Raw genomic sequence first — 24,899 nt, 5'->3', positions numbered from 1 at the left:
TATGCAACAGCGGACGATCACCGAAGGTGAAGCTAAAGTGTTGAAAGTAATCTTAAAGTCGAATATAAAGAATAATGATGTTGATGAGGAAAGATATGTTTGAGCACTATTAACCTGAAAGATCTTAACAACGGAACACATCAGATCTGATCACAGCAGTACTGAGTAAGAATATCGCACAAAATGTCAACGAACCTGCCTTTACCCCAATTTTATGCACAAACACTTACTACACTTCAACCTATATTCGATGATACTCTATCAATTTCAGATCCTTCAACTCAATCAACGCTTACTTCAGCACTGGATAATTCATACCTTATACAGCGGATGATCAACTCATTAGGAGTATTCTCAGAGAACGAATCGGTCGATGAGATTGGCGAAAAGGAATTGGTATTCATGAGTTTAGGTTGGGTCATAGGTTCAGCTGAAGAGAAAGGTGGTTTAGGGGGAAGAGACGACAGGATATCAAGTTTACAAAGAGCCGAGGTGAGTTGACTGTTGTATAAATTTCAGTTTGATTTTGCTAGAAGCTGAAGTATTCTATATTTAGACTGCTCACAGTAATTATCTAGAATTATTAAATTCCTACGGTGTTTTAACTTCAGAGGAACAAGCTGAATCATCAAATGCTGCAAATGGACAATCATCGATATCGAAAGATCCAGCAAAGAAACGGGAAGCCAAGATAAGACAGTATAAGAGAGAGAAAGAATTGAGAGAAAAGATATCTGTAAGCTTGGCCCTATGTAATACTCGTGACAAGCTGACTTGTGTGTATGTTATAGAACTCCTTACCCGATCATCCTGAAACTTCCTCGTCACCTATAACATTCATCTTATCAACTTTGCCTTCTTCTTCAACTAATCGACCAAGCGTAGTATCTATGAGTTCCGGATCCACGTCAGTGAATAACGAAGATGCAGAAGAAGCCTCAAAATCGACCATGGTTGATATATTAAAATTGTTACACACGTTGACCATATCATCCTTATCATCAATAAATATGGAATTGGAGTTATTAAGTAATGCACCTGCATCAATAAGTCAATATGTTGAACAAGATCCAAGAGAAGTTAGAAGAGAGGAAGAAGATAATACATGGAGATTAGATAGACAAGCATCATCAAAAGCTAGACCAAGAGAATTGATATCAGGTAATGGGAAAGTTTTAAGACCATTTACTATTTTACCTTCAACTCAACAATTGAGCGATAGAGAAAGATTAAAAGGTGATGTTTTTAAACAGAGTTGGAGATTGCCTACAATGACCATTGATGAATATTTGGAAGAAGAACAAAGAAGAGGTAATATTATAACTGGTGGAGGGTGAGTGAAAGTTTCCTTCTTTCATCACGTTATCTTTTGTGATCATCCTCTCCTTTGCACCTATAACAATTTCGATGTATCGTCGCGACCACTATTGTTGATACATTCGTACCGATACTGATTTAACTTGCAATCACAATAGACAAGCATCCTACGACGCACCTACAGCAACAGAATTGTTAGAATTGGAAGCTGAAAATGATGGAAGTGCTTCGGCTGAAGAAAGTGCAGAAAAGAAAAGATTAAAAGATGAAAATTGGGCTAGATTCGCTGACGAAAATAAGAAAGGTGCGGGAAATACTATGAATAAAGGTTAAGGGTATAGTGTTGTAATCTTATAGAGCTATCGTGAGCTTCAATTCATTGCATGTATATAGCATTAATCATAACTAAGTAATCATATACATTAAGTAGAATTGAAAATACAGGTATTTGTCGAAACATCTTGAATCACCCCATCCTGCCTATGAGCCTTCTTTTAACGAGAAAATGTATTCAAAGGATATCCATCCTTTCTATTGATATGACCTTGCACGCCAATGTGTCGCATATATGCAATCGTATCAGACTCCCTCTTCCTTTGGTGGTACTAAAGTAACTGAATAACCCTCTTGATCCAATATCATCCGGCTAACAAGTCAATATAAAGCTATAAGGTGTAAGAAAGGCCCATTCGAGATTTTAAGTGATATCTTTCGAGGGATAATTCAAACTAAAGTCAATTACTAAGCATAGATTAATAGAGATGCCAGTTAATCCAATAACTATACCAATATCACCTAGAACACCTTCAGCTTTTTTAGCTAATTTATTATTATCACCTAGACCTGATTAAGAAAGAAATTTGATTCAAGGAGTGACTTCGACAATACCACAAAGTTTAGTATCAATCTTATCACCTATATTACCGTCTTCTACTACTGGTCTCAATCCTACATCACCAGGAAATCAATTCAGTAAACAACAACAATCAAATGGAAGGAATCTATCATATCAAAAAGCAAATTCAACTCAAGATCATCTACATAGAATTGGCAGACAAAAGGAATTAATCGAATGTAGATCATTAACGATAAAAGAAAGTAAACAATTATCATTAATAATACAACAAAGTTTTTCGAATTTTAAGAGTAATAATAATGGTAATAATGATTATGCAAAAAAAGAAATAATGAGAATTTCAATTGAATTAGCTAAAAAATTTGATGAATGTGGTATAAAATGGGATAAATATAGGAAAGTTATGGGTATGCATATTAGAGGGTTATGGGAAATGAGTAACAAAGTTACTAATGGCAAGAAAGGAAATGATAATATTGTTGATGCTGTGGCGTAGGTGGTCTCTCGATCATTCATGTGTTTTTACTGATAATTATGGTCACTCTGTGGTTTGCTTTCATGTAGATTATATATCCAAGGTTCTTTCGTTACAACAGCTGAAGAGCCACATCCTTTGGATCCCGAGTGAGTAGAGTACAGCATAATCTGATCAGAATCTGTTATGCTTTATTGGAAGAATAGATGAAACCGTACGAGTAGTATGCTGATTTGGCGACATTCGTATTCAAAGACCTATCCCGATATGTATGCCTACGAAAAACTATGTCAACACATCTCTGAAGAACAAGCACAATTTACAAGCAGGTCTTTTATCAGCACTACCGATTAAATTGGAAACAAGTACTGCAACTCCTTCTAAATCGTTTTCCTTTGGCTTTGGCTTTGGAAATTCTAGTAAATTGCAGCAGGGTCATGATCCGTCTGCAACATTTATAGGCTCTACTGAAAAAACAACCAATTCAGCAATATCATCACTAAATAAAGTCGAGAATCTCAAAGAGAAAATCAACAACAAGAAGATAATCAGTTTCGATACTAAAACAATTTTCAACTCTAGAGTCGAAACTCCACCCATTACTACTATTGCCACTTCTGCCGCCACGGAGACATTCAGCTCATTGGCTTTAGGTCAAACTAGACCTGGATTTGAACTACATGAAGGATTAAGAGTTGATGCTAAGCAAATCGAAAGACAAAGGAAATTGCAAAAATGGAGAGAGAGAAAAAAGAGAATTGTACTTAAAATTAAGATTGATAAGTGAGTCTCGAAATCATAAATCAATCAAGATGTCCAATACAAACATATCATGTCTTTTTAAGTCTAGATCATGCAGATGAAATCAATTTACAGGGTTAATACTGAATCATTTTTCTTCTTTTTTCAATGATTGAATTTAGTCATAAATCTACTCATTACCCCCATTCAGCCATTTCAACACATCATCATCAATCAGGATATTATTCTGCTGCTCGATCAATCAACAAAAAATCAGCTAAAACATCTAATTTATCAAGTTATAAATATTCTTATGGATATACATCAAAAACAGCATATTTCACACCTAAAAGTACGGTTTTTTTTCCTGAATCTGGTGGTATAACACCAAGAACACCATATACATCTGTGAATATGAATGATATTAAGAAGGGACGAAGAAGGAAAAATGGAAAGACGAACTATAAACCAAATTTAAGAATTGAAGTTCCTCATCAAACAGGTAAATTTCAAACTAATTTAATTCAACCTTCAGCTCTAATTTCAGCAACAAGACTTACCCCTAGAACTACTAAAACAAGAATAAGAAGACCTTTGAGTGGAATATCAATTCAAACTCCAATGACTTTAACACCGTATTTGAAGACTGCTAATTCAGTTCAATACCAAAGAAATAAATATAAGAACAACAAGAGCAAAAAAGAAAAGTTGTTTGATTTCTCTCTAAAGATGAATTTGAAGTTGGGTAAAAAAAGATATATCTTTGGAAATTGAGCTGAATAAACTTATGATGATACAAATTATCAGTCGAACACTGTAGATGTAACGAAGAACGATTTTACTTCTTATCAGATTGTTAATGGAGGAATGAACGTTGAAATAACAAGCATGAGTCGTGTAGTCCGCGAATGCAAGGATTCGTTTTGAATGAAATAAATACATGAGATAGAATTATCAACATAGTTAAAACTATTAAGTTATTCAGATGTAGAATATCCTTTTTCTATTCTAAAAACCTTTATTAAATTGAGTGTATTGTGAAAAGAAGAAAAAAACAGGGAGACCACCGATCTATACATTCTATACAATATATGATTAACCATTTCATATGGTCAATTGAATGCAAATATACTTGAAAGGAAACTTTAAAAGGCTGAAAAAGGTTTTCTTCATCGCTACTTCTTAATTCTTGATTTTGAAGATACAGTTGGACAGTGATAAAATGACGAGATGTACAACCAAGAAATTGCTAAATGTAGATCCATTCATTATACTTTTTTTGAGACTGATGAATGAATGATCTTTACTAAATCATTGTCATTTTGTCGTTTGATCTGTTCTTCCGAGATTACTTTTGTGTTCATAAGACTTCAGAGCATTTTCACACGTATGGATGGGTCGTACTGATATTTGCCCAAACAACCTAATCTTGCATACCACCTTGTGTGCTTGGTGAAGCGGTACCATTCTCAATTTGAGCTGAAACTTCAAAAGGTAATCTAGTTGCCGCTTCTAAAGCTGCTCTGACTTCACCTATAGCATTGAAAAAGAAGAAGCGTCAATCAACTGGTCTTATCGGACCTCGATAATCCAAAACACTTACCAGCCATTGAATCAATACCTGCCCACATTGTACCATAAGCCTCAAGTCCAGCTAAAATAACTTTAACATTGGTTAATAGAGCTTCAACTTCTTCTGATCTTGAGTTTGTGTATCCACTAAAACTATTCTCTGCTTGAACCGCTAAAGCTAATAACAAGAAGGCGTATGCTCCTGTGACTAAACCACATGAACAGAAGGGAGGCCATTTGGGACTAGATGAGCAGATTGGACTATCAGTATTCATGGTTCACTCTTGATACAATCCGATTCAGCTACTTACGGTCCATCCCACATAGCAATTACAGCTGATCTATGTAAAACTTCTAATCTGACTATAGTATGAGCAGCAGTAGCACATCTAGCTAAAGAGATACCTGGAGGGAAAACTTCTAATTTTTGTAGTTCAGGTGGTGGCAATACTTTATCAGATTTATCGTCTACACCCCAAGCTTTATGTGGTTTATTGTTACTTATAACCGATGAACCGCCTGATGCTCTTCTAGAAGTATTATTGATACCACCGTCTTCTGAAGGAGGTACAGAAGATCTTTGGTGAGTAGATGAAGCAGGTGGTGAAGGTTGAATAGGTTGGATTGAAGCTGTAATTTCAGGATAATGATTAGGTGGTGTGTATGTAGGTACATATAAATTTGCTGCTCCACCAGGATAACTGAACCATGGCGCAGGTAAATTATCAGGATAAGTCTCAGGTGCCCACATATCTTCCATCATACCATATTCGTATATCTGTTCATTGTGATTTGAATCATTGTATACTTGTCCTCCCCATTCACCGTTTTGTTGCTGCGAATGTTGGTTTTGTCCATTATGTTGTCCCATCTCTGCAGGATAAGCATTCGTACTTGAGGAAGCTTGATTATAATATCCTTGATTAGGATCGTACATTTGCTGCTGAACCGGTGCAGAAGCATTCGGATAATTGATATCATGATAATTTACCTGCTGATTAACGGAGGAGGGGTCATGGGGAATCTGGTTCTGTTGATACTGAATCTGCTGCTGTTGTCCTTGTTGCTGATCGTAGTGATACTCAGGTGGAGTATCAGTTTCCATAGAATTGAGATCCTCATTACCATAAAGCTCTGAACCTTCTTGTGCATCATCATTGATAACGAAATCGGGAGCTTGAGGTAGACCACAGATCTTCCTACTGAATAAAGAGACTTCAGGGAAAGCTTGCCATCTATGTATGTGAATATGAACTACAGCTAAACCTAATCTAGCTTGTAATTGTTGATTTCTACCAACTTCTTCTTCACCACCAGGAACTAATTCAATTACAGCAGTATCTTCAGCTTTTTTAATTAAATCCATAATTTGTTTATCAACATCAACCATTTTGTTCCTGATACCGATTTCTGCTGTAATTTGTTTATTTTCATTATCACTCGCGCTGAAAAAACCTGCACTAGTATTACTGTTGTCATTATCATCTTCATTTTGAACTATAGATGGAGGTTGTGGTAATTGTGGGAAATAAACCGAAGTAACTAGATTGAATACTCTTATAGTTGATTTCACAGTTTCAATGAAATTTGCCCATGAATGATCAGTTACTGAACAAATGGGATAATCAACTAAAATTCTCGGATCATCAGGTCCAACTATAGGTTGATTTCCTGAAACTAAAGCAGCAGTTAACTGTGAAGTATAAGTTGTCCACCATGTTCTTCTTGCCATATCTTTTTTCCAATCTAATCCTTCAATTGTTCTACCATTTTCATTTGGGTCAACTGATATTGATGTAGAAGAGTATTTATCTAATTCATGTAATCCTAATTCCATAGCTAATTGAATTGCTTTTATAGAACGCTCTTTGTTTTTAGTTACACTTCCTAAACTTGACCATTCCCATAATGCTATTATACATGTTGCTTGGACACATTCAAGATTCAATTGTCCATTAGAAATCATAGAGTCCACCAAACGAATAGTTTGTTCAGCAAATGATTCTGAAGCTAATTGACGCAATTTCTTTGAACGACTTGAGTTGGGTGCAGAATCATTGGCATGTGGTGCCAGAACGAGAATCGTTTGTACAGATAGCAAGAAAGGAGATTCTGGTAATAATGTTGGTAATATAGTTTGTAAGAGTGTACGAGGCGGCATAACTGTAACGTAAGGATGAACATCTTTGTAGTAGCGTTCGAAGCTATAGGTGATGAAATGATCATCAGATTGTTGTCCTCTTTCCAAAGGCGGAACAGAAATCATGCTAGACTTACATCTCTTCCCTACTATTGAATTGCTTCACGACATTCGTAGTATCTTCGTTTGGATCAACTTTGACATCATCCAGTGCCTTTGATTCATGATCAAGGGCAGGAGATGTGAGAAGGGTGTCTAGCTTTTTAAGGAATTCCGATAGAGCAGTAGGAGCTACGACTGAGCGCATGTAAGAATAGATGTTAGCATTGAGGTAGTCCTTTCATTGTGCTTAAAATCTGTCTACTTACCAGGACGTCGTTTTCTTGCACCACCTCTCCGCGATTTAACAAAAACACATTCCAAGTTCTTTCTTGCGCACTGTTCATGGATTGAAAAGGTTGGTTAGTTTGCTAGTAACGAAAACCAACAAGAACAATGCAATAGTTTGACTCACTTGTCCACAAACAGGTTGTTTACCATCACATTTAGCTTTTTTATTTCTACAACTTAAACAAGCAGCTTTTACTGGAGCTGATTTTTGTCCTGAAGCATTTCCATTTGTTGGTCCAGTCCATTTACCAATATTTGAGCTTGATGCATGAGGTATAGGCATTTGTGTGTGATCTGATCCTGGAGGTGATATAGATTCCCTCAATCTATTTTGCTGTTGTGCTAAAAACATTTGGTGTTCTGGTGGGAATGAATATGGATGATAGGATGCCATTGTCATTCAAGTTTGGTCTATGTCTTGGCGTTTTGTTTTCCATACAATTGACTGCGTCGTTAGCGATGAATGAAGATCGAAATGAAATGATCGTGGTCGAGATAAGGCAGATATTAATGCTATTTCCGCTCTACTATGTGCTTGTACTGATCAATGAGAAAGCGAATGGAGACAAATGAACAGAAAGACAAGAGTGATCTATGTAGAGATAGATAGATGTCTTAATAAGAACGTCCGTCTATGATGATACCGGTAAAAAAAAAGCTAATGTCTCATAAATCATGAAATTGAATTTGTCGCATATAGAGCAAAGAGCAAAGAGCATAGAAAGAGAGGAGGAGAAAGATAAATCCGGTTAAAGAGGATACCTTATACGATTATGCTGACTAAAGTTTGCTAGGTTGTAATGTGGGGGATGAGGGATTTAACGTTAGAAATTACCTAATTCAGTATACGGCCGTGTTTGCAATACAATATAATTATATCCTGTTATACTAACCTTACTCGTATGATGACATCCCAAGAAGGTAACCATCTGAGGTAAGACATGAAGAAAGTACGTTAACTAACCTATGATTATATGATGGGTAGTATTATATTTTTATCGTATGATCGGCGGGATACGTGCTAATCTGGGTGGCAAATCCCACGTTTCTAGCTAGAATTTAGATTTAGATTAAAATTAAAATTCAGGGTCAAGTAAAATTTCCCATAATCACATAAGATTATAATTGATGCCGAAAAGGTTATTAACTAGCGTAGAACGTAAATACCGACGATTTTATCAGTTATTCCAGATGTTTTACTTTTACCTCCACTTTTTCTAAACTCTGTTATATCTGCCACAATAACAAAAACACCGAGACCATCTTCATCGGCATTTCGACCATGTGGAAAGGAAAAGACGAAACTGCCACCAAAATAAAGTCTTGACTACACGTTGTATGCTGGGAAGACCAATGTATAGTGTAAAGATGTATAGATTAGGATATGGCAAAGTTTTGATCCCATTGAGTATCATTCAAGCTTCGTGGTATACAGTACCCTGCATACACTGCCGTTTTCAACGTCTTTTATCAAATTTGCTTATCAAAAAAGGTCTCCTTCTTCTTCAACCTTCAAGTCGTAAAACAAGAGCTAGTCAAGATGGTGAGTACATACATAACCCTTTGTCTCACTCGCAATCGCATCAATGTCATGGAAAAGAAGGAGGATTATGAATATATGGTATACAGAAAAAATGGATGATGTGAATACTCGACAAGATCAGAACAATTTTGGACTTGAAAGGAGATTATTGCATTTTAGCAGATAATATGATCTAGAACGATGATCACAAGGTGGCTTAGATCAACAGAAGAGACCTCATGCTGGACTAGAATGGGCAGTTCAGATATCAACAGTCAGATACAAATTGATGGAAACGGATTCAGATGGATATCAATAATCAACAATCTATCAACTGTTCTCTTATGGTTCAACAATTTTTATCAACTCGTCAACATTGATCGTTCAGAAGACAGCAGTTCACCCAGATATTTATAGTGTATCGAAGATTCAACCCTTATATCCCAATTACTTACTATTCAGCCAACATAGAAATGACAATTAGATAGCAGAAACGTATTAGATAGATGATCTAAAGACAATTCTTCTTCTTTTCCATGACATTTCACCGCGATCTTTGACCTAATGAATATCATCAGGTGCGGGACTTGGAGAGCTTATTTGCATCTAAACCCATAATCTCATTTAGCCTTCCCAAAAATCTTTCATCATCAAACAAAAGCTCGCCAAGAAGGCTCGACAAAACAGACCTATCCCACAATGGTTCCGTCTTAAGACCGATAGTGAGTATTGATTTACCTCTTATCCTCATTGTAATACAATCGCGAATGAATAGATCATTTTTGGAAGGATGTACGCTGATGATATTCTTTTCTGTTAAATAGACACCATCCAGGTTAGTTCATCTTGCTTTTATACGTACTCTCTCTATCTCCCGTGATCAACAGTATCTTTTGCTATCGGAGAAACACAATTACGATCATCATAATCATATCAACTTGTGCCAATCCACAAAACAACCAAGCGAAGTTATCTGGATATCGTGCTAACAATCCTCTTTATAATTTTTATCACAAATAGTACAACGCTAAAAGACGACACTGGAGAAGAACCAAGTTAAACCTTTAAGAGAAAAGAAAAGTATATCAAAACCGACTTCTTACACATTCTTCTTCTCTCCTACTCTCTCTGTTTTGTACCAATCTCATATATACCTTGGTGAAAATGAGATGACATTCGGGTTTCAGTAACATGCCTCATTCGAGCGATTCGACGCAAGTTCGGGTTGGATGGATGTCTTGTGTTTTGTTGAGCATTCACGGAGTCGAGATCAAACATTGCAAACTATCCATAATAGATGTATAGTCAGGTCAGAGGTGCTAATTGAGACATTTCTATACCGGACTTCAAAAAGTGGTCACTTTCGAGGAATTGTCATATGGGTTTCGTTTTTCATAATTATTTATTGTTACATCGCACGTAAAGCTCAGGCCTGCATCGTCTACCTATACATACTGTATACATAAACTCGCTAGATATCATGGCATATCCGCACTACATTATAAATACGATTTCACTAGGTCTGACAAAAACAACTTCTAGCTTATTGGAATTTGCAGCTGCTTTCAAAGCGCTCTTTTCATGGACTTGATCAATATTTGAAACCATAAAATAAGAGATTCCGTCTTTCACTCCTGAAGGTAGTGTTCCAATACCCAATTTCGAAACATCGTAAGCTTCCACACCAACCCAAGGTCCAGAAGACTGAATACTCATATATAAAATCAGCTTTATATAATTCGTGACCGATCTCAGCACTCACGTCATGCATATGCCCGATATATCGTATAGTCGCTTGAAATCTGCTCCGACTATCTTTGTGCGCGACGATACAAGGTATACCAACGTGTAACATTATTCCTGGACCAGAATATGTATTTCCAGCCGTATTATCTGATTTTGGATTCAGACCAGATACAGTACGTTGTTTGGAAACTGAGGTTAATCCAGTGGACTGCGACGACGTGCGAGACCGAGCTGGTATCGGTTGTTTGGAAGGTTTTCCGTTCAACGATGGATCTGGTACTGATGAATTCATTGATGGACGATGCCGCAAACGTTCAGATGTCAGGGGCGCCTTATGTCTTGCAGGTAGTGGAGATCTTGATGTTGATTCGGGTGGAGGTTTGAGTGATCTGATAGGTCTTCCTGCGGTCGTTGTAGGTTGCTGGGATAACCTTAACGGGCGTTTAGTAGTGTTTGATGGATCGTCAAAGGGTACGTTATTGCTGTTCTTGCGATCTGTAAGTGGTGGAACAGCACGCCGTACATCTGATGATATCCTAGGATTAGCATTGTTAAATTTCGAAGGACCAGCTTCTGACGATTGATTATTGGGTATTCTCGGTGTTCGTACACTCGTCGGTGTGATACGATCTATAGGCCGCTGAACATATGTGGACCGGCTGGAGGTAGATGCTCTTCCTTCTGAGCTGATAGAATTTGTCTTTCCAGCCAAAGTACTCATACTCTGTTGAGGTGGTCTACCGTTGCTTTGACTAGTAGTAGTCGACGTCGTCGATACAGAACTACTAAGTCGAAGACGCTTCAAACCAGGAGATTGGTTCTCTACCATTGGGAAAATAGCTGGACCATTCGAAGATGTTAAGGCTGTATGACGAGCTGCTCTATCATAGGGAGGCTGAGGGGATTTCGTGGGATAGGTATTCGATTTTGTCGACCTGGCGCTACCTTGTTCTTGTAAGAATAGGTGTTGGCTCCCGTCGTTTTGTAAGTCATCAACTGCAATATCGATGTCTTTAGAATGAAGTAAAGTCAGCTTTGTCGCCCTCTTTGGACACTTACTTTTGCTAATGTCTCTCAATACCCAAGGTTGCAGCGAGTGGAACCCATTTGCATCTCGAATTTGCATCCATCGACGCGAAATATGATCTAACAGTTTTCGTCTCGCACTATCGATAATGCTTTGACTGCTGGAATTGAGGGGATAATTGCTTGATGAAAAGTGATCTTTCATCCTCGTCAGAAGGGTGTCTGTTAAAGCCTAGAAGATTGATGGTTCTATTATATAAGAAAATTCTCACTTATTATCGGATGTTGAGAGCTTACCTGATATATAACTGGAGCATATGTACATCCTTGTACAGTACCAGCTTGTTGAACCAGTATATCCAGTATGGTTTCAAGTAAATCAATATTAAAGCTCGTACCATCAACGAGATCTTCAATTTCTGATGCTTTTACTATATCTGGAAAATTTTGAAAGAGGATTTGAGTAGCTTTAGATTCAATTTCATTTATCATTTCGTCTATATTGGAAATCCATTGATGTTGAGCTTTATTATTTGTTCTAAAAAGTTTTTCTAATCTAGTACGGAATTTAGATATTATCTTAAATGTTGAAATGATATTACTGATTTTGATTGTTTCAATAACAGAATTAACTAAATCTTTTCTATCATCTAAATCTGCTAAACCAATTTCTTTGCTCCAACAACTCTCTTTCCAACCATTATCTACCAAAAACTTTTGTGAAAATTTTTTTAATTTTATTGAATTTACTTCAGGTAAGATAGAAAATCTCCATACTCTTTGTGATCTAATTAAACATTTTTTACATTTACATTTATTATTGTTATTGTTATTGTTATTATAATTCAAGCCATGACAAAAATCAAAAATAATTCTAGATTCAATTTCATCAATTAATGAATCAAGTTGTAAATATGTTGCTGCGCGATGTATATGAAATGCTGTTGATAGATCAAAAGTTCTATTGGAGAAATCTAAATGTCCAGCATAAATATAACCTAAACAAAAATGTAATGATGCAGGTGTAAATGGTGGACTAGGTAAATGAATATCATATGTTCCTGTTTTTGATGATGTTGTTGTTGTTGAAAGGAAGCCAGATGAATTCAAAAGAGCTGTTGCGAAATAAGGTGATCGAGAAACTAGTATAAATCGATGTGAGGCAAATACTGAGGTAGAAGATAATGAGTCCGCCGAATTGTCTGATTCGTCTGAATGATCATTGTCGATAGAAGAATGTTCTAAGTGAATATTGACATCGGCGTAGAGTTTACTTCTCCACATATATGTTAAATCTTGACCTAGCTTCTCCCGTCCATCTTGAAGACTACCATTGGTATTTAGATCTTGTGGTGATTCTTTGATTGAGTCAGTGTCAGAGGAAGAAGTGTTCATCCATTGAACCACATCTCCTAATCCTTGTCCAGTATATAACCACCTGTCAGAGGGAGATTAGCGTAAATGATCAGTATGAATACATGATGCGAAGACGAATTAAGTAGAAGAACTCACTCAAGCTGAGTTAAGAACAGATCCGCATCTCCATCCTCAAGCTGATGCTGTCCGTTGTTCTCTCTGGAATTGAAGTAATTTTCGGTGTCTGTGCTTAGTAAAGATAATTGGGATATCGCAGGATGTTGAGGAGGTAATCTAAGATGAAGTGAAGCAGGTGAAGAGGGATTCGATTTTCCAGACCATAAAGCTGGAGAGAATGACCTAGAAGGGAAATTATGTATTGCAGGTTGAAAGTAACGTTCTTTGAAAGCCTCTAAAGTATGATAAAACCGAATGGTTAGAGGCAAAAGTACAAGATATAAAAGAAAGGAAAAACGCTTACTGGGTGCACGAGAATATATTATAGCTATATGAAATATGATAATTCAGCTATAGTTCATATCATCTTTTATAGCTCACCTTTATGACTCCAAATCCTTTCTGAAGAACCTTCTTTTTCCCAACTAACATCACCAAATCTGTCTTTTGCATTTTCATATAATTCTTTTAAATCCTTTAACCAAATTTCAGTTGAACTTGATACACTTTCCTCTACAGAGGGGTAGTCAATACTTTTCAAGAGAGGCAGAACCATCTGCGTTGAACCTATTTTTTATCGGCGACATGGGTCAAAAGAAGAGGGATAGAGAGACTTGACATAAACCCAATGTTGATGTCTCAGACCATTAAGAGTGCAATAAGAATTGTCTGTGCAAATACACCAGCAAACCGTGTGTTTCATGTTTCATATGTGATTTTACTTTCAAAGATACTAGGTCGGTTAAAACATGACAATTCAAGGCGGCAACTTAGACGCGTATATTCATCGTAACGTAATTTGCAGTAACATTGTCATCATTCATATAGAATTGATAGCTTTGCCAAGTTAAAGTTATAGAAATCGTTCATACAAGTATAGTACATATAGTTAAGATCATTATAGTATATACATCTAGCTCTTGGATACGAATAACCGTTCCCTGTTCTCATTGTAATTCCGCCAACGCTTTAATACTCTTCAAACTATTAGCAGCATGTTGTTTTGCCTTTATTATTACATCTATCTGATTCACAATTTGAGCTTGAATCGATTCATGAAGTATCGCTGTTTTATGTTGAAGTTCTTGGAATCTGTGAAATCACATTAACATATTAATCATTGTATACAATCAAAGATTATGTCAAACTCACGCTATTTTTGTACTTTCAAGTTGAGATTTAGTGACCGAAACTCCTTGTTGACTTGCAGTCAACATATTTGTTATTTCACTTTCCAAATGAGTTATAATTTTATTTTGGTTCGTACTGTCTTCAGTATGGCACTGTCAATGTAAAAGTTTCAAATCAAACATGATCAGTCATTTGTCAATACGATTATTTTCAATTAATCTGAATAATTGAGAGGAGTTTGTTACTTACATTCTGAGTAGTTTGGGCTTGCTCATGAAGTGATTTTAATTTAACTTCCAAAGTTCCAACTTCCATCTTTTGTCTTTCAACTTGTTGATTCAATCTATCAAGATTATCATCTAAAGCAATTTTATCATGATCTAAAGATAAATCTTCTTGTCTATATTTTTCACGAAGTGCTTGTAATCCTTGCCAAATAGTTACACGCATTTGATGATTAAAAACTTTTAATTCTGATAATTCTTCTATACCTAAATCAATTTCTAATTGATAATTGATATCAGGAGAAGTAGAAGTGGAAGAAACAGATGAGGACATGGAATCTGGTAAAGTTTGTAAAAGACCATTTTGATGACACAATGCTGTATAATCTGCTAAGAGATTTTCAAATCTATCCATTGATCTAGTGACTAACATTTCTTGATCATAAGATGATTGACTAGCTTCAGCTATTTTAGTACGTAAATCATCTAAACTTCGATTCAAAGATTCTCTTTCATGATTCATCCTGTTAACTTCATCTGGTGTAAGATTTTGGGCTGATACTGCTGCTTCAATTCGAGCAAGCTCAGCTCGTTGATATTCGAGATCGTGTTCTGTAACATGTCATGTCAGTGATTGATGCAACATAGACCAATCGAGGGAGAAACTCACCTTGTCCTGAAATCGCCTCTTTGATCTTTAAGATAGCTTGTTTTGTTTTGTCTGCTTTTTGTTTATGTAAATCGATAAAGGCGATGAACTTGGTTTTGTCTCCCATTAATTGGAGATATTCATTTTCAAGCTTCTTTAGAGGAGGCTATCCAAAAATTGTCAGCACATATGTTTGTTGATATTAGTTGAGTGTCAACTTACCTCTTGTGCATGTAGCTGTTGTAATTCAAGGGTTCTTTTGGCGAACGTCGTTTCCAATTTCTGACTCTCGTCAACAGCCGTTACTGCCATGCGGTCTGAAAGGGAATGATCATTAGTCTGACTTTTGTATAAACTCAATAAGAAGAAATTGTCACTTACCGTACATCAATTCCAATTCATGTTCAGCTTCAGGAAATTCTTCTGCGCCACCATCAAACCATTGATCATACGTTTTAGAAGCGAAATCCCATAACATTCTATCTTCTAAATTTGGATGATCTGCGGGTAATTGTCGAGGATCAAGAAGAATTGGATCTGAAATACATTGACCATCATTCCAAGTTTGATGAGCCTAAGCATTGATTTTAAATTGTAAGCCAAAACATCTATCAGAAGTTTGAAATATGGGATAAAAAAGAAAACATGGAAATAAGAGAATGGACGATCAAAGGTGACAGACTTACTCTACAAATTTCAACTAACCAATTTAACATAGCTAATAACCCAGACCAAGATTGTGGTGCACCAGGAGCAGTTAAAGCTGTTTTTGAAACATTTTCCATTCCAGGATATTTTAAATCTTTTAAAATCATCATTACATCATCTTCAAATTTTTTAGACCATCCACCTGAATTATCAATTAAATTATCAATTAAAAATCTAAAAATTGATTGAAATTCTTTTGATGTAGGTGAAGATAAAGTTTTTGATGTTAGTGGAAATGGATATCTTGATTGTAATAAATATTCTTGTATATTTCTTATACAATTTGATTGAAATCCTTTATCTCGAATTGGTCTAGGATCTTTAAGTTGTATACCATTATATATCCCATGTATAGCTGATGGTCTACCCCTACCACTTGATGCGAAAACAGAACTTCTCCTTACACTTGAATATACATGAATATGGATCAAAATGTTAGAAAAAGCTACAACATAGATCGAGCAAAACTATCAGAACTCACCTGCTGGGCATATTTCTAGCCGTTTGAGGTGTACGTCCAAATCCACCTTCTCCTCCTGCTATACTCATTCGAGATTCCATAGGGCGACTGACCAATGTAGACCGACGAGAAGCCGGTAATCCAGATGTGTTCATCATTTTGAGAAAACAGTGACAAGCCTACTGCCAGAAAAAGCTGCAATAATAGTGTTGAAAGATTACAATTAGGGGTTTGATGAAGATCCGTTAACGATGTTGGTAGTCTTTAACCAGTAAATGGGTTTTATATGTAGCTCAGTGCTAAGGGCGCAGTTGATCAACGCTACAAGCGGCTACGTCCCAGTCGTTTCTTTCGTGCGTAAAAGTGTCGTAGCTGTAAAATTGTTTTGAAAGAATATGGGAATAACATCGATAATATCGATAATGTTTTATGATAGCAGAAAATGACCGTTTGTTTACATGATTTCGCGTTTTCGTCTATGGTGGGTTATGAAGATGATTACGTAAAGCTTCACGACGCGTATTATTATCTTGTTAATGCAAATTACCTCCGACGCGTCAAATGATAATTCATGAGTCAAATTGGTTTCATGTATCAAACAGTTTATATACAAATAGCTTATCGCTTATATACTATATAGTAGTGATACAAACGAAATGAGATGATTACCGTTGTGGGGGTTGGCATTGGTATAAAGTCATGACCCTCCCAAATCTGTAGAGCCAAATAAAAGGCAATCTGCTTTGCAAAGTATAAGCAAGCTAGCCCAGAAAATTATGATAAACAACGTATTGTAAACAGTATTTAATCTATTGAGAGATTATCGTGAAGATGGTTTTACTATGACTGATCAAATCACGAGAATTTAGCGTCGTCCATATACCAGAAACTTGAAGACTTACTGGAACTTGTTTGAATTTGAGTAATGGAGCTAAATCTCTGATAGGACAAGCGAGCTGTAAGAATTCATGCTATAAAATATCATCAGTACTTCCATTGACCCAGGCTTATAAACAATGACTGTCAAGATACTTACTTTGAGTAATTCGGTAGAAGTAGCTCTAAAAGAAACATCAACACATAGGCAAACACTTAGGAAGTGTTTAAGATCTTGTGATAATCTTTCAGGTTGTTTCAGAGTTGGTGTACCATTTGTAGCAATGAGATATAACGCTTTAAGTGGTTCTTCATCTAAATAAGGTGGTTCATTTTCAATCATTTCGATTGCCATAATACCTAATGACCAAATATCTACTTTAGCTCCATATTCTTTCTGTTTAACTACTTCAGGCGCCATCCAATATGGTGTTCCCACCATCGTAGCTCTTTTAGATTTTTGTTCAGTCAATTTCGCACAGAATCCAAAATCAGCTAAAAGTAGAAAATCGCCATGGTCAGCAAATAGCCTCAATTATAAGTATGAAGTTAGATAACAGGGACTCACTGATTTTTACTTGTCCTTGTGCATTCATCAGCAAGTTATCTGATTTGATATCTCGGTGAATAATAGATCTCGAGTGAAGATGTTGTAACCCTCGACAAGTCTAGGTGGCGGAGAATAAGCTTTTTGCGCACAACGTAGAAATCGAAAGACTCACCTCAAGACATATAGCAGATATCTGGTCTTCAGCTAATTTGTTGTTCTCAATGACATCCGTCAAAGCACCACCTTCCATATATTCCATAACCACCCACAACTCGGAATTACGAACAAGGAACGCATCAAGGAAATTGACTACATTTGGATGTTGAGATTCTTTCATAACGATAATTTCATTGACGATAAGTTCTTTACGTGGCTGTTGTGCTAAATCCATTTGTTTGATGGCAACTTTTTTACCGGTAACAAGAGCTTTGGCAACAAATACCATACCGGAGGCACTGCGATCACGACTTCGTCAGAACAGCTAGAAAAAAAAAGCTGGTATGTGTTAAAGACTCACCCTTGTCCGACTTTCTTAATTTTAGAATATAATTGAGCAGGATCCTCATTACTGACCACCGATCGTAATTTCTCCATTATTTGAGCTTCATTCATTGTACTGATCCGCTTCTCTGGTCTAGCACTTGGTGCCGGCGTTTGAGCTTGTGCTGGTGCTTGAGGTTGAGGTTTTGATTGTGAAGCTGGAGGAGGTCGTGTGACAGTTTCCTGATTGTGGTCCGGTGTGGGAGGAGCTGGTTGTCGTTCTGCTTTTTTAGCTTGTCGAGGTGGAGCAGCTGGACGAGGAGGAGGTGGAGCTTTTCTTTCAGCTACCAAAGGTCGTGTCTATGTGAGATCACTATCAGTCATCCATCAAAGACCAAGATAGGACGTTAAAAACTCACTTCACGGGGTTCAGGAATCGGTTGTTGTGATTGGTGATGTTGAGAAGGTTTAGGTATAGAGTTTGATTGATGATTACTTTGGATCGCCGCTGATGTCCTATCTCTTTGAGTTTGTTGGATTTGCTGAGTTTGTTGTCCACCTAATCCGACACCTTCAAACCGAGTTGCAGCAGCACTTGTTGCTCTAGATGGAGGGGGTAAAGTAGGTACAGGAGGCTGTTGATAATCACCAGCGCCTTGGCCCATTTGTTGTTGAGTATAGAATTGAAGAACATCAAGAACGGCTTCAGGATGTCGAGCAGCTTCTTCTTTAGTGATTGCTGATGAAGTAAGTAATTTAGACCATTGAGGTGGCAAACCCTATTTAAATATTTGATATACTATCAGTCTTACACGATATTTCGGCTAGATCGATCAAGTAGGACATTTGACTCACAGTAAAACCACCTGATACAGGATCAAAACCAACATGTACTTGATGTACGAAATTTGTTGGACCTGATACACCCATTAAAGGTGATCTATTATATATATCATCCATCCAAGCATATACTTCATCATCAGAACGAAATGCAAAATAAAATAATCTATCTTTAGTTTCTAATTCAATACAAAATGGTTTCATATCAACTCTTTGAACATCTTGAATTTCTGATAAAGGTAGACCGAAAACTGGTGTAGATGATTGCTACAGAAATCAAAGTTCCGTTAACTAACTCATACCTCAATAGCAATACGTTTCAATCATCCTCTCTGAAAAAAATGGATATAGACAGCTTACCTCATTTTTAAATATACTTAATTCTGTACCACCAAGTACTAACCATCTTTTACTCCACATAAAAGCTCTTAAACCTTCTTCTTTAACACTTGCAGCGCCCATTCTAACAGGCTCGTTTCTTCCATTTTGCTGTTGCTGTTGTTGACGTGAAACTGAAAGTGGATTAGTGTGATTTATAGTAGGAAAAGAAGATGCATAAGAGGTTGATGAGAAGTTAGATCTTGATTGTGAAGTGATAGTAGGTATATTGTTGGATGATCCTCCTCTCGATAATGGTCCTCCAGGAGGTGCAGGTGCAGGTCGAGAAGGCGTTAACATTGATAAGTTGTGTGACATGTTTGAGATGATCCCTTCTTGGATATGTTCTGCTATTGTACTGTGATGTATTTATGGCTGGTAATTGATAGAGCAAGTTCGTGAATATTTATGAATCGTCGTCGTGATTATGTATGATCATTCTTGGTCGTTAGACAGGATACTACGGTTGATAGTTGAAAATGAAGAAGAACAAAGGGGTCTGAATCAAGTACGAGATGAAGACATCTAACTATCTGTTCAGGCGTGTAGCGTGGCGACGGACAATAAGAGATATTGAATACTGCTTTGACGCGTCCTTCTAGCTCTTGTAATAGGTACAGTGCAGTCGGTGTATAGTATGCATAATAACTCACCGAAGCATATGTATCGTATTTTCATACACACATTCCACACAGCTACTTGCTTCCACTTAAATCATATGGACAGTAAATTATAGTATGCATACAGACCAAAATAACTTCGGTTTCAAAATTGTATATGTTTCACTCATTTACCTCTAGATAACCTGGAGTTGATAGATTTATCCTTTTTGGGATTCTCCAATTTTACAACTGAGATAGTTTGTAACTGTTGAGCTAAGAATTCTTGTGTACCTTGCCTGAGAAATGTTAAACACATATCAATAAGAGATTCTTTGAGTAGATAAAGGATGAAAGAACCAACTTACCTCATTCGCAAAATTCTCATTATCATTTCTGTATTACTACTTGTATTTGGTATAGCTCGTTTAGCGCTTTTCCTCGCTCTGATTGTACCAAGATTCCTTTGTGAAAGCAAGGATTTACTAGGTCTCGTCGCTCGGTATTTTAAGGTAGATTGGAAACCTCGTATACATTCCTTAACCATTTATCAGTAAGACCGGATGTTGTGGCTTCAAAGCAAAACAAGACTTACCTCCATCAAGTCATCTGTGTTCCAATCGTAATATATTCTGACAGATAAAATTTCATTGAATTTTGGATTTTGAAGTGTATTTAATGGTACTCCACTTGCATCGCCTCCTACATAAAAGAAATCTCTAAGAAATTTTAACCATTTCAAAGCTATATCCAGTTCTCCATCACTTAAAGCTCTCATCTTAGAAGGTTTATCACTCAATGGCGGTACTATAAGAGCTTCGATAGTTACTAGTATCTGTTTCCATAGTTTAGCCATGACCATTTGCATCGAATCATGCGACAAAGACGAAGCTAAAGTGTGATTGTTGGTATCTAGATAATCAAATAATGGGTGGATAGCCGTTTCAATTTCGGCGTCTGTCGGACCTCGATGTCGTTCTTCTTTGGTAGGCGGTATAGAGTATTCTGCAGACCCGATAGCAGATCGATAGGCAGCAGATAATTTACCAATTGCTTCATTGTAATCGAGAGGTATAGTACCGTTAACGTTTGGTTTTAGAACCGATTTGATAGATGATCGTGATAGAGTATGCCGTAAAACAGGAGTCATCTAAAATGTCAGCGAAGAAGCTCCTTTGTATTTATGACTCACCTTATCCACGAATATCCGTACTAAATCTGCTTCAGTTCTTTTAAGCCATCTGAATGCTCGACCAAAGTGATACTGTATATCGTCTCTTTCTCCTTCCATACCAACTCGCATCAAGACATGACCTCTCGTATCCAAAGGCAGCAATACATCTTTTGGAACGAGATCTACATGTTGAGATGGATCCAGTCGAAGATAAGCTCTTCCTAAAAGGTCATGTTTACCCGTCATATTACGGTGCCGTATTGTAGCCATGAACCAAGCACTTCCTTTCACGGGTATATCGAAACTTTCGTCCCAACGAGGATCCGTATCGTCGTGTATCGTTCGAGTTTTGGCAAATCGATTCCCATGTTCATCACTCAGAATGACAAAACTATCCGGCAGTTTGGTACTACCTTCCATCGCGAGTCCTTCAGCAAGGACGATCTTGACAGTGAATAAGAAGGTTTCTGTTGTAGCTTGCGGAGACAACTCTGATACATCATATGCTGATAAATCATCGACTCGTAAGTCTTCGTAAAGTTGGTCGAGTTGTTGTCGAGCAGATTGGATGTTGTTCAGTTTCACGCACGACTGTAATCATAGCGTTAGCTCTGAATGATCAAGGTTTCGTTCAACATACCTGCGGAGTGAAATTAAAGAATGCCTGCAGCTTCTTTTCGCCCTGCAGTGAGGCGATTGTAGCTTTGGCTTTGTCCAACCATGCTTTCTGCTTAGCTGTAGTGATTACTGTTTCGTTCTGTCGCATATCCTCTGCGAACAACTGCTCTATCTTGGCACAATAATCACTTATAGATATACTGATAATCTAATATATCATATCAATTAATATGTTTCATCGAGAAGAAAGAGGAGAGGATAAACCTACTTTGGCCAAACGTGTGGCAAATACTGCTAACTGCTGCTCATCTGGCCATTTTAGCTCCATAAGGAACTGTACAGCACTACGAAAGGAATCGAAAAGGTCGGTAACTGATGAAGAAGGTCCGTTTTCGGATGCTGGTTCGAACTGTTCTGGATTAGCTCAAAGTTTCCGATTACTTGTACTTACAGTGTCAACTGCCAATGCCTGGTCTGACCATTCTTTCGTTTTCAAATTCGTTTGATCTAACCACGTATTTACTACCCTAACGAACAACGGTGACAAGGGGAAACGGAGGATGTAGCTTGCGTCCCTGTTGAGCATCGCGAAATCAGTATGATAACTCATATTGGCGTTGTTAAAACTCACTTCGAGAAAGCTTTGCCCATATCACTCAATTTACAGGCTTTACGGTACAAAACGAACAGTTCTTCCATATTATTACGCAGCTCTTCGGCAGTTTGTGCAAGCATAGTATCTTCTAAATCTCTAAACCATAATGTCAAATGCTGCTGCAGAACAAGCGGAACTATATCAATCTCGCTACATACAGATGGTCAACCGATTATCCTGTGAATCGTAATATCCATAATTGGCTTACGTAGTAATTGGACTGCCAAATTTTTTATCTAATTTCTTGGCTTCCTTTTCTATCCATGTTCCAAGTTGCATAGCAAATACGCACGTCTTCGAACCTTCCTGATCCAGCAACTTTGATGCTTGATTTATGTACGAATTGAAAGCTTGAGATTTAATACTATCGATGATGTTGTTGATAGTCACAGATAAACTAGCTTCCTGTGATTCTGGTACCTGTAACGTAATCCAATCTTCGACGACCTCTTGAAAAGCTTCAGAGTGATAACCACCGGGAGATTCAAGAGCCGCTTCAAGTGCTTGTAAAAAGTATATATTACGGTGTTGCATCGCTTGCTCCAAATCTCGACGCTATGAAAAGTCAGTGATGAGTCCCGACACAATTGAAGACTTACATCGTTGATGGGCCAGGATGTGCTTGGCATTTCTTCCTCGGCTCGATCGACCATAGCCATAGCTTCAAACACACAAGCTGATGGTACTTCTCCCTTCTGATAATGATCTACTATTGCAATGAGGAATGAGGAGGAACGGAAGGATACGGGAAGTCTCCATCTGCTTGCGCATGATTGGAGGAGAGATATATGTTCAGGTGATAATATTCCCAAGGAGACATCTTCGTCTTCCGGAAGCGTTTTCAAGATTTCCAAATCCCAAGCTAAGCAATGGTGCAGTAACTCTCGATAAGTGTTTCTTGGGTTGGGAGGAATGAATGTGAAGCGGTGATCAGTAGAATCTAAGTTGAGGGAGTCGATTTGCGAAGAGATTTCTGATGTAGAATGTCGATCTGAAGATTGGGTAAGGTTGGGGTTGGTTTGCATCATATTGAGCATCATTTGTGATAAGGCGGATACCTCGCTAGATCGCCATGCATTCCACTGTCCGGGATCAGAGAAGTCTTGTGGTGTATATGGATAAGGGTTTTCGGTATTCAGCAGTTTCAAACATTTCTGTAAAATTTGATGAGCTATACTGAGCGTAGACATAATCAAATAAGTTGCACTCACTTTCAGATCATCGAGAGCAGCTTGTTCCGTACATTCCTTTTCTAGACTCAGCACTTTTCTATTGAAATCTTCCTTATCGTATGAATACAGGTTTGCTACTATATCAACCATTGAGCCCTTCCACCAATCTTGGGATCGGCTCTTTTGGGTATTTGACTTTACCAATTCCTTCTTCTCCTTCCGTGTTTCGTTGATAGCCTTCTCATTGTCCGTTTGAGCCTTCATACGGTTTCTGTACGATTGTAGTCGTGTGGATAGTTCAGTTGACAGGGGTCCTAAGGTGATTAAACAGTCATATAGTAGGTCGAGGAAAAGAGATACCTGTAAACTAAGTTCAGATTTCCAAGAACCATCTGCTAACTCGTCATCTTTTTGAAGTGTTTTAGTTGACATAGTAACGAAAGCTAAGATTAGATCTTCAATTTTTCTAGATTCCTTCATTTGACGCTGAAATGTTTTATCTGCCCATGTTGATGACCAGAACCTAGCTACCGTTCGTCGAAATCTTTGATCTGAAAACCTGGTTTTACAAGTTCAGCTAACAACCTTTAACGAATTACAGTCAACTCACTTAGGTTCTTGGCCCATAGCTATCCTCTGCAAGAAACCATCAAATACTTTTAACAACTTCTCTGGGTATTTGGGCGATTTCGACGAATCTTTACCCATAAGCGAACCTAAATCGAAGGAAGCGAAGAATGACCCATCATGCGACCTTCGGGAAGAACCTGATTGAGTAGTAGACGTTGCTTCCTCCAGTTCCTTTGGGAGAGGTTGTTTGGCAACATGTTCAAAATGGGCTTGTAGATAGCTATCATGAAGTTGTTAGCGATGCTTAGAGCGTGCTTGCACTGATTAATCACTCACGCTACTCGAAGGGTGTATCTATCAAAGTGTTTCTCATTAGTTTAAACTAGCTATAATATGCAGAGCGGAAACGGATGGGACTTACTCAAAGCATGCTCCCTCCCCACCAGCCATGATCTGTGATTCCAAGTAGCGATCCGATTGACAGAACCGCTTTTATA

General features: G+C 37.4%; 7 protein-coding genes across 7 annotated transcripts; 2 read left to right on the top strand and 5 right to left on the bottom strand.

The window, feature by feature from the left end:
• Window positions 1-183: 183 nt before the first annotated feature.
• Window positions 184-1,650, top strand: L201_002085 (uncharacterized protein; the record flags this gene model as incomplete). Its single annotated transcript, XM_066217865.1, has 4 exons — window positions 184-492; window positions 557-736; window positions 792-1,333; window positions 1,476-1,650. The coding sequence occupies 4 exons, from the start codon at window positions 184-186 to the stop codon at window positions 1,648-1,650; spliced, it is 1,206 nt and encodes a 401-aa protein (XP_066073962.1).
• Window positions 1,651-2,078: 428 nt separating this feature from the next.
• Window positions 2,079-4,163, top strand: L201_002084 (uncharacterized protein; the record flags this gene model as incomplete). Its single annotated transcript, XM_066217864.1, has 6 exons — window positions 2,079-2,084; window positions 2,174-2,189; window positions 2,278-2,665; window positions 2,738-2,797; window positions 2,904-3,431; window positions 3,572-4,163. 6 exons carry the CDS (start codon window positions 2,079-2,081, stop codon window positions 4,161-4,163), a joined length of 1,590 nt encoding a protein of 529 aa, XP_066073961.1.
• A 649-nt stretch (window positions 4,164-4,812) lies between these two features.
• Window positions 4,813-7,885, bottom strand: L201_002083 (uncharacterized protein; the record flags this gene model as incomplete). Its single annotated transcript, XM_066217863.1, has 6 exons — window positions 4,813-4,922; window positions 4,993-5,204; window positions 5,273-7,165; window positions 7,239-7,398; window positions 7,470-7,539; window positions 7,616-7,885. 6 exons carry the CDS (start codon window positions 7,883-7,885, stop codon window positions 4,813-4,815), a joined length of 2,715 nt encoding a protein of 904 aa, XP_066073960.1.
• Window positions 7,886-10,507: 2,622 nt separating this feature from the next.
• Window positions 10,508-13,874, bottom strand: L201_002082 (uncharacterized protein; the record flags this gene model as incomplete). The annotated part of the gene is made up of 7 exons (XM_066217862.1): window positions 10,508-10,717; window positions 10,776-11,770; window positions 11,819-12,017; window positions 12,083-13,223; window positions 13,298-13,553; window positions 13,623-13,646; window positions 13,700-13,874. 7 exons carry the CDS (start codon window positions 13,872-13,874, stop codon window positions 10,508-10,510), a joined length of 3,000 nt encoding a protein of 999 aa, XP_066073959.1.
• A 391-nt stretch (window positions 13,875-14,265) lies between these two features.
• Window positions 14,266-16,648, bottom strand: L201_002081 (uncharacterized protein; the record flags this gene model as incomplete). Its single annotated transcript, XM_066217861.1, has 8 exons — window positions 14,266-14,410; window positions 14,471-14,601; window positions 14,699-15,285; window positions 15,344-15,488; window positions 15,545-15,639; window positions 15,704-15,896; window positions 16,009-16,435; window positions 16,512-16,648. The coding sequence occupies 8 exons, from the start codon at window positions 16,646-16,648 to the stop codon at window positions 14,266-14,268; spliced, it is 1,860 nt and encodes a 619-aa protein (XP_066073958.1).
• A 651-nt stretch (window positions 16,649-17,299) lies between these two features.
• Window positions 17,300-19,932, bottom strand: L201_002080 (uncharacterized protein; the record flags this gene model as incomplete). The annotated part of the gene is made up of 8 exons (XM_066217860.1): window positions 17,300-17,461; window positions 17,527-17,861; window positions 17,935-18,034; window positions 18,089-18,371; window positions 18,434-18,756; window positions 18,816-19,175; window positions 19,252-19,503; window positions 19,597-19,932. The coding sequence occupies 8 exons, from the start codon at window positions 19,930-19,932 to the stop codon at window positions 17,300-17,302; spliced, it is 2,151 nt and encodes a 716-aa protein (XP_066073957.1).
• Window positions 19,933-20,400: 468 nt separating this feature from the next.
• Window positions 20,401-24,852, bottom strand: L201_002079 (uncharacterized protein; the record flags this gene model as incomplete). Its single annotated transcript, XM_066217859.1, has 14 exons — window positions 20,401-20,512; window positions 20,582-20,751; window positions 20,809-21,363; window positions 21,406-21,978; window positions 22,028-22,213; window positions 22,274-22,414; window positions 22,457-22,580; window positions 22,637-22,810; window positions 22,869-23,215; window positions 23,260-23,814; window positions 23,872-24,391; window positions 24,443-24,682; window positions 24,739-24,756; window positions 24,824-24,852. The coding sequence occupies 14 exons, from the start codon at window positions 24,850-24,852 to the stop codon at window positions 20,401-20,403; spliced, it is 3,744 nt and encodes a 1,247-aa protein (XP_066073956.1).
• Between the last annotated feature and the right edge of the window lie 47 nt (window positions 24,853-24,899).

Source organism: Kwoniella dendrophila, chromosome 2 (genome assembly GCF_036810415.1).
Source record: "Kwoniella dendrophila CBS 6074 chromosome 2, complete sequence".
NCBI lineage: Eukaryota > Fungi > Basidiomycota > Tremellomycetes > Tremellales > Cryptococcaceae > Kwoniella > Kwoniella dendrophila.
Note: the sequence above shows the minus strand (reverse complement) of the source record. Positions and strands in the feature narration are given on the sequence as shown.